General features: G+C 29.8%; 2 protein-coding genes, 1 long non-coding RNA gene and 2 pseudogenes across 5 annotated transcripts in view; 4 read left to right on the top strand and 1 right to left on the bottom strand.

Moving 5' to 3' along the window:
• The window catches only part of LOC149881393 (zinc finger BED domain-containing protein 4-like), a 155,807-nt gene extending 140,636 nt beyond the window's left edge, over positions 1–15,171 (top strand). Inside the window, exons 2-3 of the mRNA XM_090068438.1 lie at positions 12,740–14,528; positions 14,853–15,171. Coding sequence (XP_089924564.1) covers positions 12,908–14,528; positions 14,853–15,166 — 1,935 coding nt within the window. The 5' untranslated portion in view covers positions 12,740–12,907 and the 3' untranslated portion in view covers positions 15,167–15,171. The remainder of the gene's footprint in view (positions 1–12,739; positions 14,529–14,852) is intronic.
• On the top strand, positions 1,114–4,527 carry LOC149881401 (uncharacterized). Its single transcript, XR_016445515.1, has 2 exons — positions 1,114–1,167; positions 1,734–4,527. It is a non-coding gene; the product is annotated as an uncharacterized LOC149881401 (long non-coding RNA).
• LOC149881402 (uncharacterized) lies at positions 2,772–3,664 on the top strand (annotated as a pseudogene).
• Positions 4,132–20,937, bottom strand: LOC145194000 (transmembrane protein 120B-like). 2 transcript variants are annotated; one of them, XM_090068439.1, is made up of 13 exons: positions 20,914–20,937; positions 20,487–20,643; positions 11,537–11,658; positions 11,222–11,341; positions 10,557–10,610; positions 10,338–10,433; positions 9,469–9,558; positions 9,274–9,339; positions 9,029–9,090; positions 8,664–8,756; positions 8,301–8,365; positions 4,947–5,015; positions 4,132–4,840 (listed from the first exon to the last, which is right to left on the bottom strand). In XM_090068439.1, the coding sequence occupies exons 2-13, from the start codon at positions 20,571–20,573 to the stop codon at positions 4,730–4,732; spliced, it is 1,035 nt and encodes a 344-aa protein (XP_089924565.1). In that variant the 5' UTR covers positions 20,574–20,643; positions 20,914–20,937; the 3' UTR covers positions 4,132–4,729. The 2 variants fall into 2 exon arrangements, with proteins under 2 accessions (XP_089924565.1, XP_089924566.1); XM_090068440.1 differs by lacking the exon at positions 20,914–20,937 and adding an exon at positions 14,812–14,930 and having other exon boundaries at positions 20,487–20,647.
• On the top strand, positions 12,150–20,377 carry LOC149881403 (uncharacterized; annotated as a pseudogene). The gene is made up of 4 exons (XR_016445516.1): positions 12,150–12,727; positions 17,274–17,682; positions 17,945–18,198; positions 18,287–20,377. The product of XR_016445516.1 is annotated as an uncharacterized LOC149881403 (transcript).
• Positions 20,938–22,837: the final 1,900 nt, after the last annotated feature.

Genomic DNA, 22,837 nt, shown 5'->3' on the forward strand with positions numbered 1-22,837 from the left:
TGGCACGAGAAATGAGATTCGGCACTAAATTCAACAGTAACAGAGAAATTCAACAAAGACAGAGAAATGGAAGAAGTGTGATGGTTTAGAGAATTTTCTCTGCTCAAGGAGTCGGTTGATTGGTCGAGATCAACGGAAAAGCGAATTCTGCTATTTACAATTATGTTTTAGAAAACAATGTTATCGTATGGTGAAAAAAAATGCTGCAGAAATAAACTTAAATGTTATCTGCATCCCCCTGAGATTTCATCAGGATAATGACCCCGAACACACATCCAATATATTAAAATAGTGGTTTTCTGCTTCAAAGGTAAGGTTTTTAAGCTGGCCATTTCAATCACTCGACTTGAACCCAACAGAAATGGGAAACGCTAGATTGTCATGTTCAAAAGCATAGATATTCAAATACATCCTTATAATTCAACTCATTCAAGTAAAAGTGGGATAAAATTACAACTGTTAGTATTAATCTATTGAGTCGATGCCACAAAACGTAGCTACAAAGTATTAGCATAAAAATTCAATTTAAAATGTTTTAAATAAAAAGTTTTTTATTTAAATAAAAAATATTATAAATGTTAGCATAAAAATTTAAGTTAAAGAACATGTGGACCAATAATTTCAAATTTATGAATGTTATAGAGAAAAAAAAAATTTTAAAGAAATTTTCCGGAACTTTTGCAATTGAACAATTTACTGATAAGATTAAACTTTTAAATCTTATTCTGCACCCCCTGAAAAGCAAATTCTGTTACCGCTTGTCTTCAACCGGTCTCAATAAGCCAAATTATTGTTTAAATTCAATAAGAAAGTCAACATTGAAATTCAGTTTGATTATATTTTCAATATTTAAGAACACCTGTAATAAAATTAGTTTTTGCTTCGTATTGAGTCCTACATTTAGTAACATAGGGCGTTCTGAGAATGATGATTTGTAGCCCGCATTCGTAGCCCTGTTGTTGTAGTTTCTATGTCTGCACCACAAGCAATAAGTGGACCAGGTGGTGCGTCTAAGTGGACCAGGTGGTGGAAAAAAGTATTAAGAAAACATTCTCAAAAATGACATTGTTATATACCATTTTATAGCTTAAACATCCGGCTCTTATAAAATGTATATATTTCTGTACAGCTCTTATGCCGTTGCATTTTAAGCTGATAATAAAAAAGGTATTTTTTTTTCAGATATTCAATTTTTTTTTTTTTTTTTTTTTAATTTAATATTTTTCGTGTTACTAATAAGCATAAAATTGTTATCAATTTTTAAAACTTCATTTTTTATTGCATAACTAAATAAAACTATGTATTATTTATGAAATGAGCTATTGCAAAGTTATTTTGCACGTAAGCCATATCAAATAATAAATTTCTAATGATGGCGTATATAAAGTACTTTTTTTAGTGAAACTTTCACTTAACGAAATACTTTTGCACTCCAGGGTGCTCCAGAAATTTGAGACTTGAAATATCTTGCCCAATATGTACATTATTGATATATATTTTACCTATTGTCGGCAGATGTCAGCTGCGTCTCTAAACATGATTTTTACAAGCTTCATCTTCGGGGCAGGGGGGCCAATATTCTGGCTTTTTTTGTGTTCCCAGGCTCCAATCATCGCGATTTTTTAGCAAAACATCTTTTTTATCACATTAAAATGAACATAAAAGTATTTGGAGCTTGTTTCATGTCTGGTTGTCCAAATGTCTAATCAAGAATATATTTTTTGCATTTGTAGGCTGAGAATGAAATACTTTGATATCTATGCATTAATGTAAGCATAAGCCTAATGATATAAAAATATCTGACTCTAGTATTGTGGACAAACTTATTGATGCTATGAATTTGGATTGCAACAAGCAGCAGTTAGGAGCAATAATAACGCATCTACGAGATAAGTGGCGCAAGTCATAAAGCAGCATGGCTCGATTTGAAGAAAAGAATAAAAAGTAACTTCAAAGCTATCTTCCTGAAGATTTAAATGTAACACCAATACCTATTGGAAGACCAATTAAGGCAAACTTTGATAACTACTCTACTAAAACCAAAAAACATAAAACTAGTCACTTAACTGAAACGTGTTCTGCTTCTGCTTTACAATTTGCTTCAGAAATTAAACGTAGAAAAGAAAATCCAATTGAAAAAAACTCAAAAAAAGATTGCAGAATGTCTAAAGATGAAGCTCTTTGTCTTCTTTTAGATGCTGAATTGATAAAAGCTTCCTACCAAATCATTCGAAATCAAGCAGTTGAAAAGGGAGTTGATATATATCCTCCATATAATGATGTTTGTGATGCAAAGCTGTTATGCTATCCTGCAGATATAACTGTCTCAGACTTTTCAGCTGAAATAAAACTGCAAGCTTTGGTGGATCACACAGCAAATAGAATATGCAAGACACAGTATGATGTCCTTTACACTGAAGGCACTCCAGATAGACTTTCTCTGAGATACAAATAGACTTTGATGGTGCCACAAGACAGTCCATATGTAAACAAATATCGCAAGGAACAAGAAATTTAAACAATGAGCAGGCGCTTTTTATTACTTACCCAGTGGCATTGGAGTTGTGTGGCTTTTCAAATGGAAAACGGTACCCAGCCGACCACCATCAACAATGTACTGTAGACCTCTGCGTTTTAAATTTGAAAAAGAAACGGCAGCAGTTTCGAAATCAGAAGAGGATCTCATTAGACTTGAGATTTCAAATTTGCAAGATACTGAAGTTGATATAAATAATAAAAAAATCAAAATACATCATATAGTACAAAAAACTATGATTGATGGAAAAGTTCATACTGCTCTTTCAGATGTTACAAATTCTAGTCAATGCTGTACTATATGTGGGGCAAGTCCCAAAGCAATGAATGATATTGAAAAAATGGTTTTGAAAAAGGGTATAACAGGCCGTTATTCATTTGGTTTACCATCCTCACATGCTTGGATACGTTTTTTTGAATGTTTATTACATATTGGATATAAAATGACTTTGAAAAAGTGTCAGGCAAAAACATTAGAAGATAAATTCAAAGAAAAAGCTCTGAAATAACAAATTCAAATTTAAATTAAAAACAAATTTAAATTAAAAACAAATTCAGATTTAAAGATGAAATGGGCTTGATAGTTGATGTTCTGAAATCTGGTGGTAGTGGAACATAAAATGATGGAAATACGGCTTGAAGAGCATTTCAAAATGCGGAAAAGTTCGCAAAAATTTTAAATATTGATATTGAACTGATTCTAAATTTGCATATTATATTGACAACAATTTCATGTAGTTTAGACATTGACACTGATAAATTTGAGGCTTTTTGTTTAAAAACAGCTCGTCTTTATATTCATCATTATCCTTAGTACTGGATACCACAATCTCTCCACAAAATTTTAATCCATGGTTCTGAAATTGAAACTTTAGCATTACCCATTGGTATGTATTCTGAAGAAGCTCAAGAAGCACGCAATAAAGACTATGAAAACTATCGTGAACATTTTGCAAGAAGAACTTCTCGTGTGAAAACTAACCAAGATTTGTTAAATCAACTACTGTGTACATCTGATCGATTTATTGCATCTCTGAGAAAGACAGCAGGAAGTCACACCAAAACGACAAACTTACCAGCTGGAGTTATTGACTTATTGAGGTCATCCACAGATGATATTAGTTTATAAATGTGTCTTATGTATCTTTATAATTTTGGAAATGTGTGTACCTATATGAAAGTGCGACTGTAAGTTAAAACAAATAGTTATGCTCAATCATATTATAATTATCAAATTAATTTGTATACCAAGTTTAGAAACAAATGGCTTTAAAAATAACCCTTTAGAACTAAGCATAAAAATCTGTTGCTATGCAACTGGGGTTACCATGGCAACCACAAAAAAATCATCATGCTCATTCAAATTATAATCATCCAATTACTTTACATAACAAATTTTGAGACCTATGGATGAAAGGAAAAAAAATTATGACTTTTTTCCAAAAATATGAGATTCTGGCCCAATGTGTGCATCCGTGATAACAACCATTTATTTTTTATAGCTCCCAAATAATAAAAAGGGCTACCCCTAAAACGACTTTGTTCTGCAACCGATTTGCACACGACCCCTTCCCCTCTAGAAAAAACTTAATCCTACATATGCCTGTCTAGAGTATTGGTAGAATATTAAAGAATTACATAGGTTATAATACAACATACAACGCGCATGTACATAATAAATGCTGGAAAAACCAAACAAATTATTAAAAAAAAATTTAAATTAGAAGAGTTTAACATCCTGTTAAAACTTATTACAAAGTACCACCTCTATTTTTAAACTATAATGTGCATTAAAATCAGAGGGGGTCTCTATAAAAGAGACAAACATGATTAAACGTTTATAACAAAAACAAGACTTTTTAACTAGTTTTAAACTTCATCTTTTACATTTGCCCCTTGTCGAAGGGGCAAATGTAAGAGATGGCGCAAGAAAGATAACCTTTTCCTTAAAAGTTTTCTTATCTTTAAAGGAAAAAAAGACGGGAAAGAAAAGGAAAGAGATGACCGTGAGAAAGACAACCTTTTTAATTTTTTAATTCTGATCGAATGTAAATTTCTCTTTATATTTGCATTTTTATCACTTATTCATTGCATTATATTTTTAGTTATCATTTTTTATTTATTTGTTAAATATCTCATAAAAGTATTTTTGTTAAAAAGTTTGAGATCACGATTGTAATCTTATAAATATTTTTTATCCACAAGGAAGCCTTGTATTCGCCGTTATCTTCTGTCGAACCACAATAAAGAGTGTATACGAGTTGCCGATAGCAAGTAAGAAGAACACAATCGAGGAGGCCAACACCTGCGATGAAGAGTAAGTTAATATTTTTATGACATCGAGGCAAACAAACTTTTTAATAACTTATAACAACTATAAGAACGTTTTGACAAAACATCACCCAACTGACCTGCCATTCTCTACATTCTGGATGAACACTTAATCTGTACAACGTGTAAGAGTTATAAAATTGGAAAATCTGAAATAAAAAAAAGCGAAATAAGTTAAAGATTACATTCTTTTTTTTAAAAAAAATACCAAATGTAGTCATAAAGACTACATTTGGTATTTTTTTAAAAAAAGTATTGTAGGAGAAATTAGTGATGTAAATACTTCGAAATAGGTATATAATAATATATATTAAAAAAAAAAAATTATTTTAAAACAAAAACTATTCTTTAAGTGTAAGCTTGTTTACAATTTCAAATAACTCAAGCTAAATAAAAGTCTCAGTTATAAAATTGTTTAAAGAAGTGAGGCCGATTGTAAGCCTTTTTTTTGAAGTAATAAAATCACAATGGTCATGAATTTTTGATCATGAATGGCAACAGGATATAAAAATCCAAGTTTAAAATGAAGTTTTTATTTCTTGAAAAAATGTTTTCTATATGCAAATTTTTTATTGCATTTGAATTGAATTTCAATTGCCATAAAAAAATTGCCATAACTTTGAAATACCAAATAAAATACAAATAGAAAAAAAACCACTACAAAATAAAACAATTTTTTCATATCAACATCCATTAAATTCAAAACACAATAAAAATAAAATTGAATTGCTTATAACAATTTTTCAAAATCAACATAAAATTTTCATCATTCAATAAAGATTCAGATGTTGTAACAGAAGCAACTTTTCTGATAGCATCAACTGATTTTGTAAAACATTTTTGAGCAAAACATCTTTAGATCTTTGAAGAATTCTCCTTGCATAATAATTTGGACAGTTATTAAAAATTCAATAGGCACTAAGATTCTGAATAGAACTGGTAATTTTTTTAAAATCTGGTTTCAAACTTGTAGTTGGTGTTCTAAATAACTCTGACAAATACTCACTGGTTATATTTGACAAATCTCATTGTGGAAAATAAAGATTGAACCAAATATCGAAATAAATTTTTTACTAATCTTTATCAATTGAGGATACTTAACTTCAGACAATATCTTCCAAAAATCTAATAAAGCTAATGCTTTATGCAGCATCAGAGCATTTTGATCTCCTTGGATATCTAACAGTTCAAATTGAGATATTTTTCCTGAAGAGACAAATTCAGACTTTGTAAATCTTGCATTCAAGAAGTAAAAAAACCTTGCAAAAAAAATCATATCACCAAGGATTTCAACTTTTTTCTTTTGTTCAAAAAAAGATTTAATTGGTTCTAATAATTCTACAAACCCATAAAGAATATCACTACTTGAAAGCTACCATAAAGCACAGTAAAATATAGGTCCATTTAGTTTGCCAGCAAGATCCAATTCAATAATAAAAACTGTGATTTTTTGCATTTGATCAAATATAATTTACAATTCCCAACACTTATTTTAGAACAATTGGAAAATTAAAATGCTTTGCTGCTAAATGTTTTTAATGAATCACACAATGAGTTATAATGAGCTCTGAGTATTTAGGATCACTTTTTAATAAGCCAATAACTCCAACATATTTGCTGATGATTGCTGGTGCACTGCCTGTAGCATAACTAACAGGCATGTTGATAAGTGCATTTGCTCTAACTAAATTTATTTCCAGGGCTTCCTTCATATCAACTCCATAAGTTGTGTCTTTCAGCTCAACCAAGTCTAGTAATTCTTCTTTAAAAGCTTCATTCTATGTTAAATCTAACAATTACTGCCATTTGAGGTTTTACCTGGAATATCTGGTTTTACCTAAAATATCTGTTGATTTAATCCAGAATTATATGCTTTAATGTTTTACTTTTAAATGCTTGAATGGATTTTAATATTTTGGATTGAAAACTGAGAGGATATCTTAAACATTTTGCTTCACAAATTCTCTATCAGCGTAAGGATGCTTTACTCTTGCAATGTTTTGTTGTATTAAAACTTACTCTTGTTTCAATAATTGATTCTTTACTGAATAATGAAATATTTATTTGATTGTTAACTACTCTTTGAAGCAATTCTTTTTTTGTGTGTGTGTGATTAGAACTTAATGGAATTTCCATTAAATAGTAGCTTTTAATATTGCCTGTCTTGTTATGAGCAAGCTATGCACTGGAAATTAAGCACATAAGTTTATTTTCTTTTTCAATAAACGCAAATTTATCAGTTCAATCAGCATGAAGTATTTTTTTCTCATCAATTTTTCTTTTATTATTTTGTTGAGAAGTGAGTTGTTAGTATTTGCTTTATCATTTTTTAAAACAAAAACTTTTGTAATATAGTTAATACTAAGCTAAAAATGCTTTCAAAAAAAAAGCAGCAATCACATTTCAAGAGCTCTCTAGCTTTGATTTGGCCATTGCTGGTGTATACTATATAGAACAAAAATGATGCCAGCTGACCACACCAACTTTTTGATCTGAGATCAAAATGATAAAGCAAATAAGAAAATTAAAAAAAAAAAGCACCAGTAGAAAGAGAATTATCTCCTCTCATTCAAATATACCAAATTAATTCCCAAGTTAGTTTTTGATCTTTAATTTAAAAAAAAAAACCTTAAATGAATGTTATAACTTTTTTTTTTTGATTTGCCAACTTAAAAGCACAGCAGCTAAAATCCAGGTAAAACAAATTTTAGCATGATCTTGTAGAAAATTTTACTTTATTTCCAATGGTATACTTTTTCAGGTATAAGATAAAAAGTTAAATAAAAAGCACAGGCAAGAATGTCTGAAACTCACTGGTAATAATGAAAAAATTGGTTATAAAGTGAACAATTACTGTAATGCTGACATTTTACATCACCATTTGTGGTATACAAAGCAAAAGGTAACTTTAGACCAAATTGGGGCTTTAGATGGTCCAACTGGCACCAAATATTCAATTATTGATTCTAGTTGGATAAAGATGATACCTTTAGTGAATGCTTGAAGGAAATGAGTATGCCAGAAAGCCAAGCAATTTATGGTATTTATATTTTACATTTAGATGGACATACAACTCATGTTGTTAGTTTGGCATTGGTATTGATATGTAGTGAAAATAATATTCAAAATATACATGTGGCTTAAAATTTATTAACTTTTAAACACAGATATTAGTTTTCTGTAACTTCACTGAACAAATTCTATCGAATATTAAGATATTATCTTAATATTGATATTAAGTAATATTATACATTAATATGCTAATACAATATCTGAATGCTATTACATTATTATACATTAATAACATACTAATAAAATCTCAACAAAAAAAAAAAAAAAAAAAATTACTTCTCAATGAACTGTTGCTATAAGCTGCTGCATTTAAGAATATTAACATAAAAAAAGGTTAATAAACGCAAGAGTATGTTACTCACATAGCCCACAATCAAGAATGGCACAATAAAACTCAAGCCTTGTAGCATCCATTTTCTGAAACCCTCTAAAATTATAAATACGAGTTAAATACTGTCACTGCTTCAATATTACATTGTTTCGGTAATCAAAAGTAGAACCATTAAATAACAATAATACCATTAAAATAAATACAATAAATACAATAGCAAAACACCATTAATAAACCATTAAATAACTAAGTCTTGTAACTACCATGCAACCTTGAGGAAATGGTGTATTACCAATTAAAAAAAGAAATGTAAAGAAATGCTGCTTATTTTATATAAAAAAAGTAATATTAAATCTACAGATCATGAGAAATTTAGATAAGGAAGTCAGCCTACCTTCAGTTATATCCATGCTTGTAGCACGCCCTAAAGCCCGTTGACGATACAAAATACCTTGTTGGTAATAATACTGAAGAGTTTGAACCAAACCTAATAAGAAATTATATTTTAATACTGAATTGTTTATTTTTTTGCTAGTTTGTAGTTGCTTGCAGTTTGAATGTAGAAATCAACAAAACTAATAATAAGACTTTCTGACAAGAATATTGTTATTTTCAATCAACCAAATTTTACAGAAATATTATATGATTAACTGAACTGAAAGTTGAATATGAAAAAAAATAAAAATGATCAAGAAAATTTAATATAAAAAAAATCAACACAAATTAAAAATTAAACAAAAGATAATTAAAATAACTTACTCAGATATAGGACAAAAATGTAAAACTGTGTTCGAAATAGTTGATAAGTAACACTTGCTGGCCTAATAAATAACAAAAGGAGTTATATTAATAAGATGATAAAGTTCTTAGAAATATAAGATGACAAGGTTCTTAGAAATATAAGATGACAAGGTTCTTAGAAATATAAGATGACAAGGTTCTCAGAAATACAGAGCCTATAAACAATCAATAATAATAAAAAAAAGAACAGCAACATTTATTACCATATTAGCAAGAAACCAGAGACCAGAATTGATAAGTAATGATGAGTTACATACCACCCCTTTATTCTAAACAAAAAAGATTAATGAAATCATATTTTATGGCAGGATAAACCTTTTATAGGCTATTTTTTAGAATTAGTCAAGAGAATAGATTGGAAAATTTGAATTCTAAATGACCCCTTACCACCAACCTACCTTGAGCCATTTGCCCTAAGGATCTGTTCCTGTAGAGTTAAAGAGCTGTAATACCACACTAACAAGGCATTGAACAAAGAATCAAAAAATCTAGAACAAATAAAATTGGGTCTTCAATCACAAAAAGAGTACTTTGCTAAAATAACACATAATTGCATTCTTTATTTCATGTAACAATAACACATAGTTGCACTATTTATTTCATGTAACAATAACACATAGTTGCACTATTTATTTCATGTAACAATAACACATAGTTGCACTCTTTATTTCATGTAACAATAACACATAGTTGCACTATTTATTTCATGTAACAATAACACATAGTTGCACTATTTATTTCATGTAACAATAACACATAGTTGCACTATTTATTTTATGTAACAATAACACATAGTTGCACTCTTTATTTCATGTAACAATAACACATAGTTGCACTCTTTATTTCATGTAACAATAACACATAGTTGCACTCTTTATTTCATGTAACTGAAACAAGAAGCTGTCATTTAAAAAATTTAAGAAAAATTTCTTCAAAAAATTGATGCATGTTAAAAGAAACAAATTTTCATATTATTTTTCTTTAGAGTAAAGTATAATTTTATTGCTTTAATTATTTGATAAATATCCAATTTAACTATCTGATTAAATATTTCATTTACAAAATTCAATTGAGCCAAACATATCAGCTGAAAAAGTCATTTTAAGTCTAAAATGATTTTTTCAGCTGATATGTGTTTCTTTAAAAGAAAGCATTTTAAAAGAGTCTCAAGAACATCCCAATAAAAATTTCTTTTACAAAAACTTTAAAGAAAAAAGAAACTTAAAAAAGCAGAAAAAGTATTTTAATACGATTATATAAAAATTACTTTGAATGAAGAAAAAATATATTCATAACACCAACAATAAAAGCAAAAATCATTGTTCGAAGCTTGAAACGTTCGTAAACATCTTTGTAATGGTTTCTATAACATAAAAAAAATAATAATAATTGACCAAAACTTTATACTTTCTGACTAATTTTCAAAAATCAATGTATAGAGTTACTGGTCTAGTATATATAACACATTTTTCTGGTAAAAACATACTTATCCCAAAATAGAGATACATTTATTTCACCAATGCAAGCTCGCAGAAACCAACTAAAAGTAAAATCATACAATCAAAACATGCTACATCAACTCAAACTTCATCAAATAATAATACAGCAAAACCAGTAATAAATTTATTCACATGAAACGATTGACATAAATTGTTGAAATAAATATTTTTTGTATCTGTAAAAAATTGAAAGTAAAACTTAGTATTCATGTTACAGCAGAAAATTTCGCTGAGTTTCATTTTGTGAGCATTCTTTTTGCTAGGAGCTAAACATCTAGCCTGTTCAGGTTTTAGGTAAAAAAATAACCATCTTTTGTATCACACAAGAATTTTTATTTTTGTTTAACATTTATTGTTTATCAATACTTAATCTTTTATCAATAATTTATATTTTCATTAATATTTAATTTTTCAGATATTAAACAATATCTAAAAAATTAAATATTAACGTCTAAAAATTTCTCAAAATGCTAAAAAAGTAAATTTTAACTGATGTTTAAAAAAAAGCAACAATTGTGCAGGATCAACTACTTAAATTTACATTTCTAGTCTCTTTGATTTATAATAAACTACATATGTACTCTAAATAACATTTGATCATTAATGTGTTTTTTAAACCAACCTTCAATAATCTAAGCTTAAAATAAAGTACCCGGCAGTTTTTGGTAGTGCTTGTCGTATTTCCCTGAAACTATCATGAGCTTTTTGTATCTTTAGAGACATTTGCATTAACACTTCTTTATTTTTAGAACTGCCAACATTTTTCCCAATCCTTTGAGAGAAAAAAAAAAAAAAATAGGACCAAAGTTAAGATTCAAAAACACTTTGAACAAAGTATGAAGAAGTATGTGTAATAAGCAAATTTTTTATGCTTTATTGCAGTATGCAATAAAGCATAAAAAATGTGCAAAATGCATAAATATGCAAATATGCAATAAAGCATAAAAAGTTTGCTTATAACACATACTTCTTCAAAGATACACCAAATGCTTGAAGATTCTTTGTTTGAAAGTCAACACTTTTCTTTAACTTTGTTTGAGCATTGTGGTATTCATCCATCAACTTCATAAGTTTCTCATACTCCACTTCCTTTATATAAAAATAATAAAAAATTTTTTTACTATAAATGTAATACAATTATATTTTACAAAGGTTTAAGACAAAGAAATTTTAGAAAAGAAAATTTATAAAATTGAAAAGTAAACTAACAACAAAAAGAAAATTGAAAAATTTTTTTTTTTTTCTGTTCATGTATCATAGTTTTATTTAAATTGATAAAAACAATATGAAAGTTATTAATAGTAAACATGCTAAATATAAATGTAAAAGAGTATGTTATTTTTCATAACCTTGTCATCTTGATTTTAAAAGAGACATATTTTTCTAATGTTATTTGTATTTAATTTCTGATTTTAAATATTTTAATGAGGATTTATCTGTACCCTTTTTAAAATTTATAAAACATACTTTTTAATTAGTAAATAAACTTTAACTAAACTTAAATATCAATAGAGCTAGACACTAGGGTACAGTGAGATTTATATGTTTTTGAAAAAAATAAATTTCAAGTTTAAGAAAAGGTGTATTCCTATGTAAAATTAAATTTCAAGGTAGGTTTGTTATGGACCACTTTTTGATAAGAAAACGTCTTGATACCCAAATTTTCATATTTACAGATTATTAAAATGAAAAAAACTTAAATTATTATAAAGTAAACAAAATCCGTTTTTATGTAATAAACTCTCCTAATAAGCGCAGCGCCGAATTAATTTTAAAAGATATTTTTACTTGGCTCTCCGCTGTATAAAAGCTTTATACAAGATCGAAGTTTGTTACTATTTTATTCATTATTAGTTATTTAATTGAGATATTCATAAATGTCAAAAGTTAAGACTAGATCATCCACCACTGCAATTTCAGATTTTATTGGACCTGGAAAAGATTTTATTCCTAGTGAGCTGCCTACAAACAGAGCAGTTATTCAAAAAGGGATTTTACTAAAAGAACAAAAAAGCATGACATGCAATCTACACCATAATAAATATTCTAACAAAGATCTTGCTAGCGATCTGATTCCATTTGTTCTTGCTCAATGGAGAAAAGCAAATGTTAAGTTTCAACAGCCAGTTATTATTGGTGAGAAATCACTTTATTATAGAATTAAAACTAGGGGTGTCCCGGATAGCTTGTTTTAAATATCCGGCCGGATACCGGATAACCGGATATCTTAAAATTATCCGGCCGGATATCCGGCCGGATAATTTTTATTTACAAAACCTTTAACAGGTATTTTTTTAAGCCAATTATTCCAAAATATCATAACAGTAAAGATTCTACAATGACAAGTTTTGTTTGGAAGCTTTTTAAAATAAATGATCCTTCTGAATCGATAGCAATTTGCATTCCATGTGGAAAGCAGATAAGCAGGGGATCTAATAATTCTGGTCAAAAATCGTTTTCTACAACTCCACTTCACAATCACGCCAAAAAGTTTCATTTAAAACTGTATGAAGAGGAAAGAGAAAATAATATTGAACCTTCAGCATCTTCAGTTCCACAAGAACGTTCAAAAGGTAGCATGCTAATTTTAAAGAAAATGTGTGAAATGAAAAAACAAATGTCTATTGAAGATAGTATTTCATCAAAAAAGATATGGGATATTAATAATGAAAAGTCAAAGCAAATACATAAAAAAATAGCCATGATGATCGCTTTAGATAACCAACCATTCAGTATTACTGAAGATGATGGATTTATTGGTTTAATGGCTCATTTACAGCCTAGGTATTTAATCCCAAGCAGACATTTTTTTTCAGAGAATGCTCTTCCTCAATTGTATGATGATATAAAGAAGAAAGTTTTTAATGAAATTACAAAAGCACAGTCCATAAGTTTCACTTCTGATACTTGGACTTGTTCCTCATCTAATGAAACATTTATTTCTTTATCAGGACACTGGATAAAAAATACTTTTGAACGCAAACATGCTGTACTCTATGCTTCACATTTTCCAGAATCTCACACAGGAATAAATATAGCTGGGAAATTCATCAATATGTTAGAAAGCTGGGAAATTAATTCAAAAAGAAGACATCTTTTAGTTAAAGATGGTGCTGCAAACATGTCTCTAGGAAGTAAACTTGCTCAAATAACATCAGTTCATTGCACAATTCATTTATTACAGCTTGTGATTAAGGATGCAGTTTTATCCCAAAGATTAGTAATAGATTTGTTAGCTAAAGCACGTAGGATAGCAGGCCATTTTAATCATTCATCAAAGGCATGTACAGAATTTAAGTTATTACAACAACAACAAAATGAACCACCTCTACTTTTAGTGCATGATGTCCCCACTCGTTGGAATAGTGCATACTTAATGTTAGAACGACTTCAGAAACTTAAAAGAGCAGTTCAAATATATTTAGCTGATCATAATGAGCTGCCAACATTCACATCAAATGATTGGAAATTCATTGAAAGTCTATTGCATATTTTGAAACCTTTTTATGAACTTACTAAGTTTATGAGTTCTGATGTTTGTAGTTTGTCAACAGTTGTTCCAAATATATGTACTTTACAAAGATTTTTATCAAAAGTTGATCAAAAAGATGATACAGTTCAAATAACAAAACATCTTTTAGCATCTTTAAATAAGAGATTCTTTTCTCAAGATAATCTAGATATTACAAATGATGAGAGATATGTTTTATCCACCATTATTGATCCTCGCTACAAGCTCAAATTTCTTCCTATTGATAAAAGAGAGCAAGCAAGATCAATGCTATTAGAGGCTGTAGTGAAAAATCAACGAAATAAAAATGAACTTTCACCAGAAGTTATTAATATTGCTACTTGTTCCAATAATTTGACACCAAGCGCCAAAAAAAAGAAAGTTGATTTGACAGAAAATGACTTTGATTCTTGCTTTTTAGAACTTGCGGAATATGAAGGAAATGGAGGTAAGAACTTTTTTCTGTTTGTAAGAAATTTTACAACAAACTTGTCGTTAAATAGTACTTAAAAACTAAATAAGAATATCAATTTTTATTATTATTATCAAAAACTAAATAAGAATATCAATTTTTCTTCTTATTATTATCAAAATTCATTTAATTATTGTTTTATTATAACATATTACTGTATATTATTGACAACAGATGTTAGTGTTATATTTATTTAATACTTCTAAAAGTTATGAAAATTGCTTTGCCAATTTTATCTTATTTCATAAAATATACTTACAAAATTCCTATTTTGTAATTTCATTTGTAATTATTTTTCAGAAAATGATGGTCATATAAATTCAGATCAAGTCTCTATTGTACAAGTTGCTCAAGAAGTTGATGTTTTCTTTAATCAATCTATTATAGATAAAAACAATGATGCTTTAAATTATTGGAAATATGAAGAAAAGTTTCCACTGCTAAAAGATTTAGCCCTTAAATTATTAGCACCACCAGCATCTTCTGTATTTTCAGAGAGATTGTTTTCTGAATATGGAAATATTTATGAGAAAAAGCGATCAAGGCTGTTACCTCAACGCGGAGAAATGTTGTTGTTTATACATCATAATGCAAATAAATTTACAAATGAGTGATAAAATCTGTAGTTCTTGTGTACAGTTAGTTCTTAATTCAATTTGAATGATATTTTATTGAATCATTTTTTTAATTTCATTTAGATTAATTAATTATTAGATTATTCAAAAAGATGAACACATTAAAGTTTGTGTTCTAGGTTCTGTCATTCTGTCAATTACCAAAGGATTTGATCATGGTTAAATTGTGTATCTTTAAGACTGCAGCAATAGCTTATACAGTGGTTTTCATAAATTTAGACGCACTCATAATTGAAAATAGAAATTTTTAGTTTTTTAACGATAAAACAATAACGAAAAAAGATTTCGGTTTAGTTTTTTTTCTATTTATTAGATAAATACATACAGAATACAAAATTAAAAAAAAATTTACAAAAAAAATACAAACATTAAGTAATACTCAGGTACAACTACATGGTATTAAAAAAATAAGACAAAAAAAATTGTTCATAAATTTAGACGCACGATACATTAGGAGGCGTAATTTATGAACCAATCACTATTTTGTGTATCCGCCTTTTGCTTTAATACAACTAAGAACTCTTCTAGGCATAGACTCAACAAGATTTTTGCACATCGCTTCTGGGACCCTATACCAGGTCTCCTTTAGGATGTCCTTCAACTTGCCAATGTGGAAATTTGAACCTTTGCCAATTCACGGTCAATCCAAGCCCAAATGTTTTCAATTGGGTTCAAATCAGGTGAGTATGGAGGCCACGGTGTTGTCTTGATATTATTATCGTTGAACCACTTCTTTGTATAGTATGTAGTATGTGCAGTAGCGCCATCTTGTTGAAGTTTCCACGGTTTATCATTGAGCATAAGCAGGTCAATTGATGGAATTAGGTTGTTTTCCAGTACTTCTACGTATATTCTGGAGTTGATTCTTCCGGTGTATGTTTGGCACATACCAACACCTTTGTAATTGAAGCATGAGCAGATTCCTATCGAGCCTCCTCCACTTTGTACAGTCGGTCTAATGTACCTGGCGTAATACTTTTCGTGAGCCATTCTTTTGACTGTTATGTTAGATTTGCGATTGATCAGCTCAAAGTTACTCTCATTACTCCACGTAATGTTTTTCCATTGTTCTATTGTCCAATACCTTCTTTCACGACACCATTTTAGTCTCCTTTGTTTATTATATGGACGCAAGAGCGGTTTCTTCAAAGCAGAGTAGACTCCAATCTTGTGTTTGATAAGTATTCGACGGACTGTGCTTTTAGAAATAGATGTATTTCGCGTTGTATTGAATTCTATGTTCAATTCTTTGTAACTAATTCTTGGATTAGGTCTGACAGCTCTAAAAAGGGCACTATCGTGCTTTCTGGTGGTTGACAAGGGTCTACCTGGCCTCGTTTTCTCGCTGGCACTACCAGTGTGAAGAAAGTTTTGCTTCGTTGTCCGAACGCATTTCTCAGAGACTTCAATTAACCTGTCGATTTCTCTATTATTTTGGTTCCTTCTTTGATGTGAGCAATAATTTGCCATCTTTCAGCTTGAGTGATACGTCTTTTGCCCATTCTTCGCGTCTTTTTAGTGCAAAACTAACTTAACTTTTGTTTATTTGTTAAATAATGATTAACTAATTCCAGGTAAGTTATATTTATATAAGGTTTTTTGACAAAATCATTTAATTTAGGCCTATTAATGAGAAATATGGGGAAAAAACTACTAATTAACTATCAACTAACAAGGTATAAGACTTTTTTGATTGTGCGTCTAAATTTATGAATAAAATAAAATCAAGCTTATCAATTAACTTTTTTGTGTTAACTGGTATAAAATGAGTAATAAACATCCTGTAAAAAAAATTAAGGTACTCTATAATAGAGTTTCACTTCCTCTACTAATTTATATATCAAACATAGCGGTAGCACTTTTATTTTATTTTTATTTTAAGCATTTTCTTACATATATGTAAAAAAAAATGAGTGCGTCTAAATTTATGAAAACCACTGTATAATTTTTTTTCTTATTATTTATAAACATGAAGTATCCGGTATAACCAACCGGATAATTTTATTATCCGGCCGGATACCGGATACCAGATAATATACAAATCCGGCCCGGATATCCGGCCGGATAACCTATCCGGGACACCCCTAATTAAAACCCTTTGGGAGAAAGTAGAAAACGTTGCATGGGGAAGAACTAAGGCAAAGGTAAAAGAAGAACTTATATTGAAGTTAGATAAGCTAATGGACCTCATAACATGTCCTCATAAGATTCTTCTGTGTGAACATGATATGTCTGGGTGTTCTTCCCCCCAAAATTGTAAAAGTAAAGCACATATAAATTGCACCTGTATTTTTTCTAAAAAAATTCCAACTATGGAGCTCAGGTGGTTATACAGTCAAAGAAATAAGACAGGTGAAAAGTCTGACATGCAAATGAGACATGCTGATAAAATTGAGACAACGAAACTTAGAAAAAAATATAAGAGAAAAATCAGTGACGAAAAAGCTTATGAGAAAAGAATGAAAAAACTACAAGATGATCAAGCATCCTTTGAGGTAAATATAATTTCATAATAGTAAATATTTTCTTTGTTTATATAGCAAATTACACACACACACACCACACACACACACACACACACACACACACACACACACACACACACACACACACACACACACACACACACACACACACACACACACACACACACACACACACACACACACACACACACACACACACACACACACACACACACACACACACACACACACACATAAAACAAAAATAATATTTGTAAAAGTTTGGTTTTAGGTCACAGAAAAACAAGATATAGAATTATATGAAGAATATCAAAAAAGTATTTCTCCTAATATTTCACTCAATGACAACTATAATCCAGTTAATGTTAACTTTACTTTAAATAAAGACAATGAAATTAAATTGTTGGTTGAAAGGCTTCTAAAGGATAAATTAGGTGTCTATGCTTTCCTTGTAACACGATTTTTAGAAAAGAAGTCAAGAAAAAACACTATGTCAATAAAAAACACAGCAATGGCTAGTATAAGGTAATCATATAGATTATTATTTTGTTGAGCAGCAAAAGTTCGGATAATGAATTAACAAAAATAAATATAAACTAGTTTTATTTTATAGGTTTGGGATTTCACCTGCCGCAACTGCAGCAATTGCTACAAGTTATCTGCAAGATTTAATTGAAGCAGGATTTCTCACCCCTGAATACTCTTACCTTGCTTGTGATCCTTCTAAGTTGACGAGAGCAAGAAAAAAAATCATGGTAGTAGCAAAGAATAATGACAATTTTAATCTTCCAAAAGCAGATAATATTGGCATTTACTTTGATGGAAGAAAAGATTCAACAAGAGCAATGATAAATGATTCAAATGGACAACTACATCCTATTATTATCAAAGAGCAACACAATACTGTGACTATAGAACCTGGTGGTCGATATCTTGGTCATTTTACTCCAAATGCACATACTCATTCAGATAAGCCAGCTAAAAAGATTGCTGAAGGTGTTTATAATTTGCTGCAACAATATAATCTTACTGAATCATGTTTAGTACTTGGAGCTGATAGTACTTCAATTAACACTGGCTGGAAAGGTGGTGCTATAACACATCTTGAAAAGATGTTAGGTCACAAATGCCACTGGGCCATATGCATGCTTCATTCAAATGAGTTATTTTTGTGTCACCTAATAGAAGGAATTGATGGACTAACATCATGTAGTACTGGCTTTGTAGGTCCTGTGGGAAAATGTCTTGCTGATGTTAATAAAATGGAGTACAATCCTTAATTTAAAGCTCTTCCAGAGGGAGAGAGCTTTGTTGACATTCCAGAAACAATACTAAAAAATATGTCAACAGATCAAAAACAAACCTACAAGTTATGTAAAGCAGTTAAGATCGGTGTATTGCCACCTAATCTTAGAGAAATTCAATGTGGCCCCTTAAGTCATGCCAGATGGCTCACTACTGGCATGAGAATAGTCTTTATGTGGACAAGGAAACATGACTTAACTGATCAGAATTTGAAAAATCTTGAGTTACTTGTATTATTTTGTTTACAATTTTACTTTAAACTTTTTTTTGACATTAAAGTTAAAGACAGACTTGAAGATGCTTCCAATCACATTCTGACTCAATTGAGAATTCTTAGAAATCAACCTGTTATAGTAAGAGAAATTGTGACTCCCTACATCCAGTTAGGCGCTTGGTATGCGAACCATGAAAGTTTATTAATCTCTTTATTATCTAGTAATAATGCAGAAGACCGCAACTTTGCAGTTGACCGAATTTTGGAACAAAGGGGTAATAATATCCTTGGAGACATGCGAATCAGACCAAGAAGAATACCTAAACTGAACTTTGAAGCAACTACTCTTCAAGAGCTAGTCAAATGGGAAAATGGTGTAGTACAAGAACCTGTTTTTACTTGTTCGCTCACTAAAGATAAGTTGGTATTGCTAAGATTGACACCTCTAATAACTCCTTCTGCTAAAATTCATACTCAAAGTACCGAGCGTGCTGTAAAACAAGTGACAGTAGCATCCATGTCAGTAGTTGGACCAGATGCAAGAGATGGATATATTAGAGCTAGAGCTCAACATAGAGAGTTGCTACCTGTTTTTAAAACAAAGAAAGAAATTTTAATAAATTTTCAATGTCAATAGATTTGAAAGATATGTTGTTTTATTTATTGTTTTTTTAATAGTGTTATAGTAGTGTTATCAAATTATTATTTGATTAAGATGGGATAGACCTCCTGTTTTTTGGGGAAACCGCATCACTGGCACCACCTTTGTTTCTAATGAAACAAAAAAAACAACTGTTATAAGCAAATTTGTTAATCATTGAAACCTCATTGAAAATTGAAGACCCTCTCCCCTGAAATGTCCAGAATCTGCATTGCTGGTAGGATTCATGCAAGATAATGACTTTGAAACAAGTGTCAAAAAAGCTTGCAATTGGTCTAGAAACATTATTTGCATTTAATATTTCATCGCAATGAAAAAGAAGGACATGTAAAGCATAATAAAGGACAAATGTGACAAATAAGATTTTACTAAATTTTGCAATTTCTAAAAGTGAAAATTTGGGTATCAAAACTTTTTCCGATCAAAGATTTTTTTAAGGAAACCCTATTTAAAATTTGATTTTACATAAGAATACACCTTTTCTTAAGCTTTTAGAAGAAAAAAAAATTCTCGCTGTACCCTACTGGACACACACAAAAAAGGTACTGTATAAAAAAGGTTATCAAAAAAGAGACCTGTTTATGATTTCAACACACACACATACAGAACATTATTAAGTTAAATATTTCGTACTTTTAACTTATTTAAAGTGAGCTCAAAGTTGTTCCATTCTTTTTCCCACTCATCTATAGTTTTGATCTCTCGAATTGATGCAGCCATACTATTTAATATATCGTTGAAAGTTTCTGCATATTCATCGATGTCGTTTGTTATGTCGTTTTTAATGTATCTAAAACAAACATTTCCGTAGTACCCCACGCACGCTATTTGTCTTTTTTCAAGGTTTTAATAAGCCGTGAAAATATTGAAATATGACTATTGTAAATGTAAAAAACGAAGCTTTATATAGAGACCTTAGACTAATGATTTTTTAATTCTAGTTAGAACTTTGACATAACTTAGTAATAAAGGAGCGATATAAAAATACATCCATATTTTTACACTCCAATTGCTGTGATAAAACACACTCTAATGTAACATTCTTTCTAATTTGACCTACCTCACTCCCCTCCCCCTACCTCAGACGGTAATTTTACTTCAAGTGTTTACGGTAGGAATGCACATAGACATAAAACTTATTGTTTAACATCAAAGAGGCCGCAGAAACCAGCGAGCAATGCGAGTTTCCGACTAACTCAAAATTTTCACCCGTCAACAAAAAATCTATTAAAATGGCTGCCCACAAGTTTAAAACAGAAACTCTGAGCACGTTGTATTAGTTTAAACTTTTATAGCATTTCTTTAATAAGACTGTTCAGGATAAAGTAACTACTTTACGCGTTTACAATTTACTAAACAAATTACACCAAGGCAAAGGAAAATAGTTGCCGGCACGAACAGATTTTATCATCTTTTTAGGATGAGTATTTAATTTGGGAACTTTTTTCGTGTAAACAGTCTGTCAATGATAAAATAGAAATGTAAGAATAATTTTAAAATGAGTAAAAGATCTGGTTTAATTCAATTCCTTGGTCCTTTTTTCACCAACCTTAAATTTGCATATCTTTTAGTATTTTTTCCCATGTCATTTTTTGTCTCGGCTACTCTCTAAGCTCCATAATATATATTCCACTATGTATTATTTATTTAGTAGGTCTATCTATTTAGTTTAGTAGTCTATCTTTTTAAAATTGAGCTTAAAACTTGGTTCTATTGCTGTTATCTTTAACAAATAAAAAAAAGTTGGTGTGACGAGACCAAAAATTTTGGACGAACCCCCATAAATATGCTAAGTTTCGAAAAGATGACGTGATTTTCCGCAATAAGAAAAAAGAAAAGCGTTACGATTTTGCCGACAAAACTACGTCATTCAGTTCTCTCCTCAAATACAATACTAGTTTCAAGCAATCTTAGAAAGAAGATCAGTAGAGCAATATCAACAGAGACTACAAATGTTACATGCTACAGATGTTAAATATATTTTGATGTTTTGAATAGATCAGATTAAAGCAGAGAGATTTTGTCAATGTGCTTGTAATTGAGAATTGCAAATGCATTGACAAAAACCTTCTAGTTTAATTTAGTATGACCAACGACCATTTCAAGCATAAAGGAAATGGTTTTAACATACAAAAATGCAAGACGTTAACTGAAAATTACTACAAGCTACGAGTAGTATACCGAAATTCTGCAAGCTGATAAAAAACCGGTCTTGTACCAATCACTATAGAAACTTCTTTAAAGATGCATTCAATCTTAATTAAATTTTTACTTGCTGCTGACTTTTCGGGTTTTCAGTTAAAAGCTGTCCAGGTCAATGATATATATCAACTAGATGTCTAACTTCACAAAAGTTCTGTAAGAAAAAGTGAAGCAAGTTTTTAAAGTTCTTCATGCCGGAAGCCGTTTTATTCAAACTGACCATAATTCATTTTTGTTTTGTTTTGATTTATCATTGCGTCATTTCAGGCTGGCAAAACAAACCTGGCTGGCAAAAAATTTTCTTCACTGCGGAAGCGCCAGTTAGATATCTAGTTAATATATATAATTGATCCAGTTTGATATAAGCAAATATGATTCGTCAAATTTGGCGAGTTCAAAAATTTTGTTCCAGTTTTTCGATACAAGTTAGTCAAATAGTAAAGTTTTTCAAATAATTCGAGTTCAAGTTTTTTTTAAAGTTTTAACTTACATCCAAAAATTTCGATCGAATTTATGAAGTTTGACAAACTTATCAAGCTTTTAAATTTTAACAAAGTTACTTAACAAACTGTAATTACGGAAAGTGGAAATTCACTAAGTTTCCTTGATATCTAATTTATGCAGTTTGAGCGGTTTTTTTAAGAACACATTTGAGACATTTTTTAAAAGTATAATTTGAATGCGAAATTTTTGATGAACTGAGTTTTTAATGAGTAAAGAATATTTAAAATTGCCACGTGCTCTCTGCGAAAAAGCTTCACAAACACAATAATTATATGAGA

The sequence above is a fragment of the Hydra viridissima genome, unplaced genomic scaffold (assembly GCF_058129835.1).
Source record: "Hydra viridissima isolate aposymbiotic clone 2 unplaced genomic scaffold, HvirCarnegie_v1 scaffold_12, whole genome shotgun sequence".
Classification (NCBI taxonomy): domain Eukaryota; kingdom Metazoa; phylum Cnidaria; class Hydrozoa; order Anthoathecata; family Hydridae; genus Hydra; species Hydra viridissima.

Coding starts and splice junctions, on each gene's coding strand:
- LOC145194000 (XM_090068439.1), bottom strand. CDS start 20,573: ATGGCTGCATCAATTCGAGAGATCAAAACTATAGATGAGTGGGAAAAA. Junction 10,611..11,221: donor GCACTACCAAAAACTGCCGG/GTACTTTATTTT, acceptor TTTTACTTTTAG/TTGGTTTCTGCGAGCTTGCA. Junction 9,340..9,468: donor CTTAGGGCAAATGGCTCAAG/GTAGGTTGGTGG, acceptor TTTTTTGTTTAG/AATAAAGGGGTGGTATGTAA.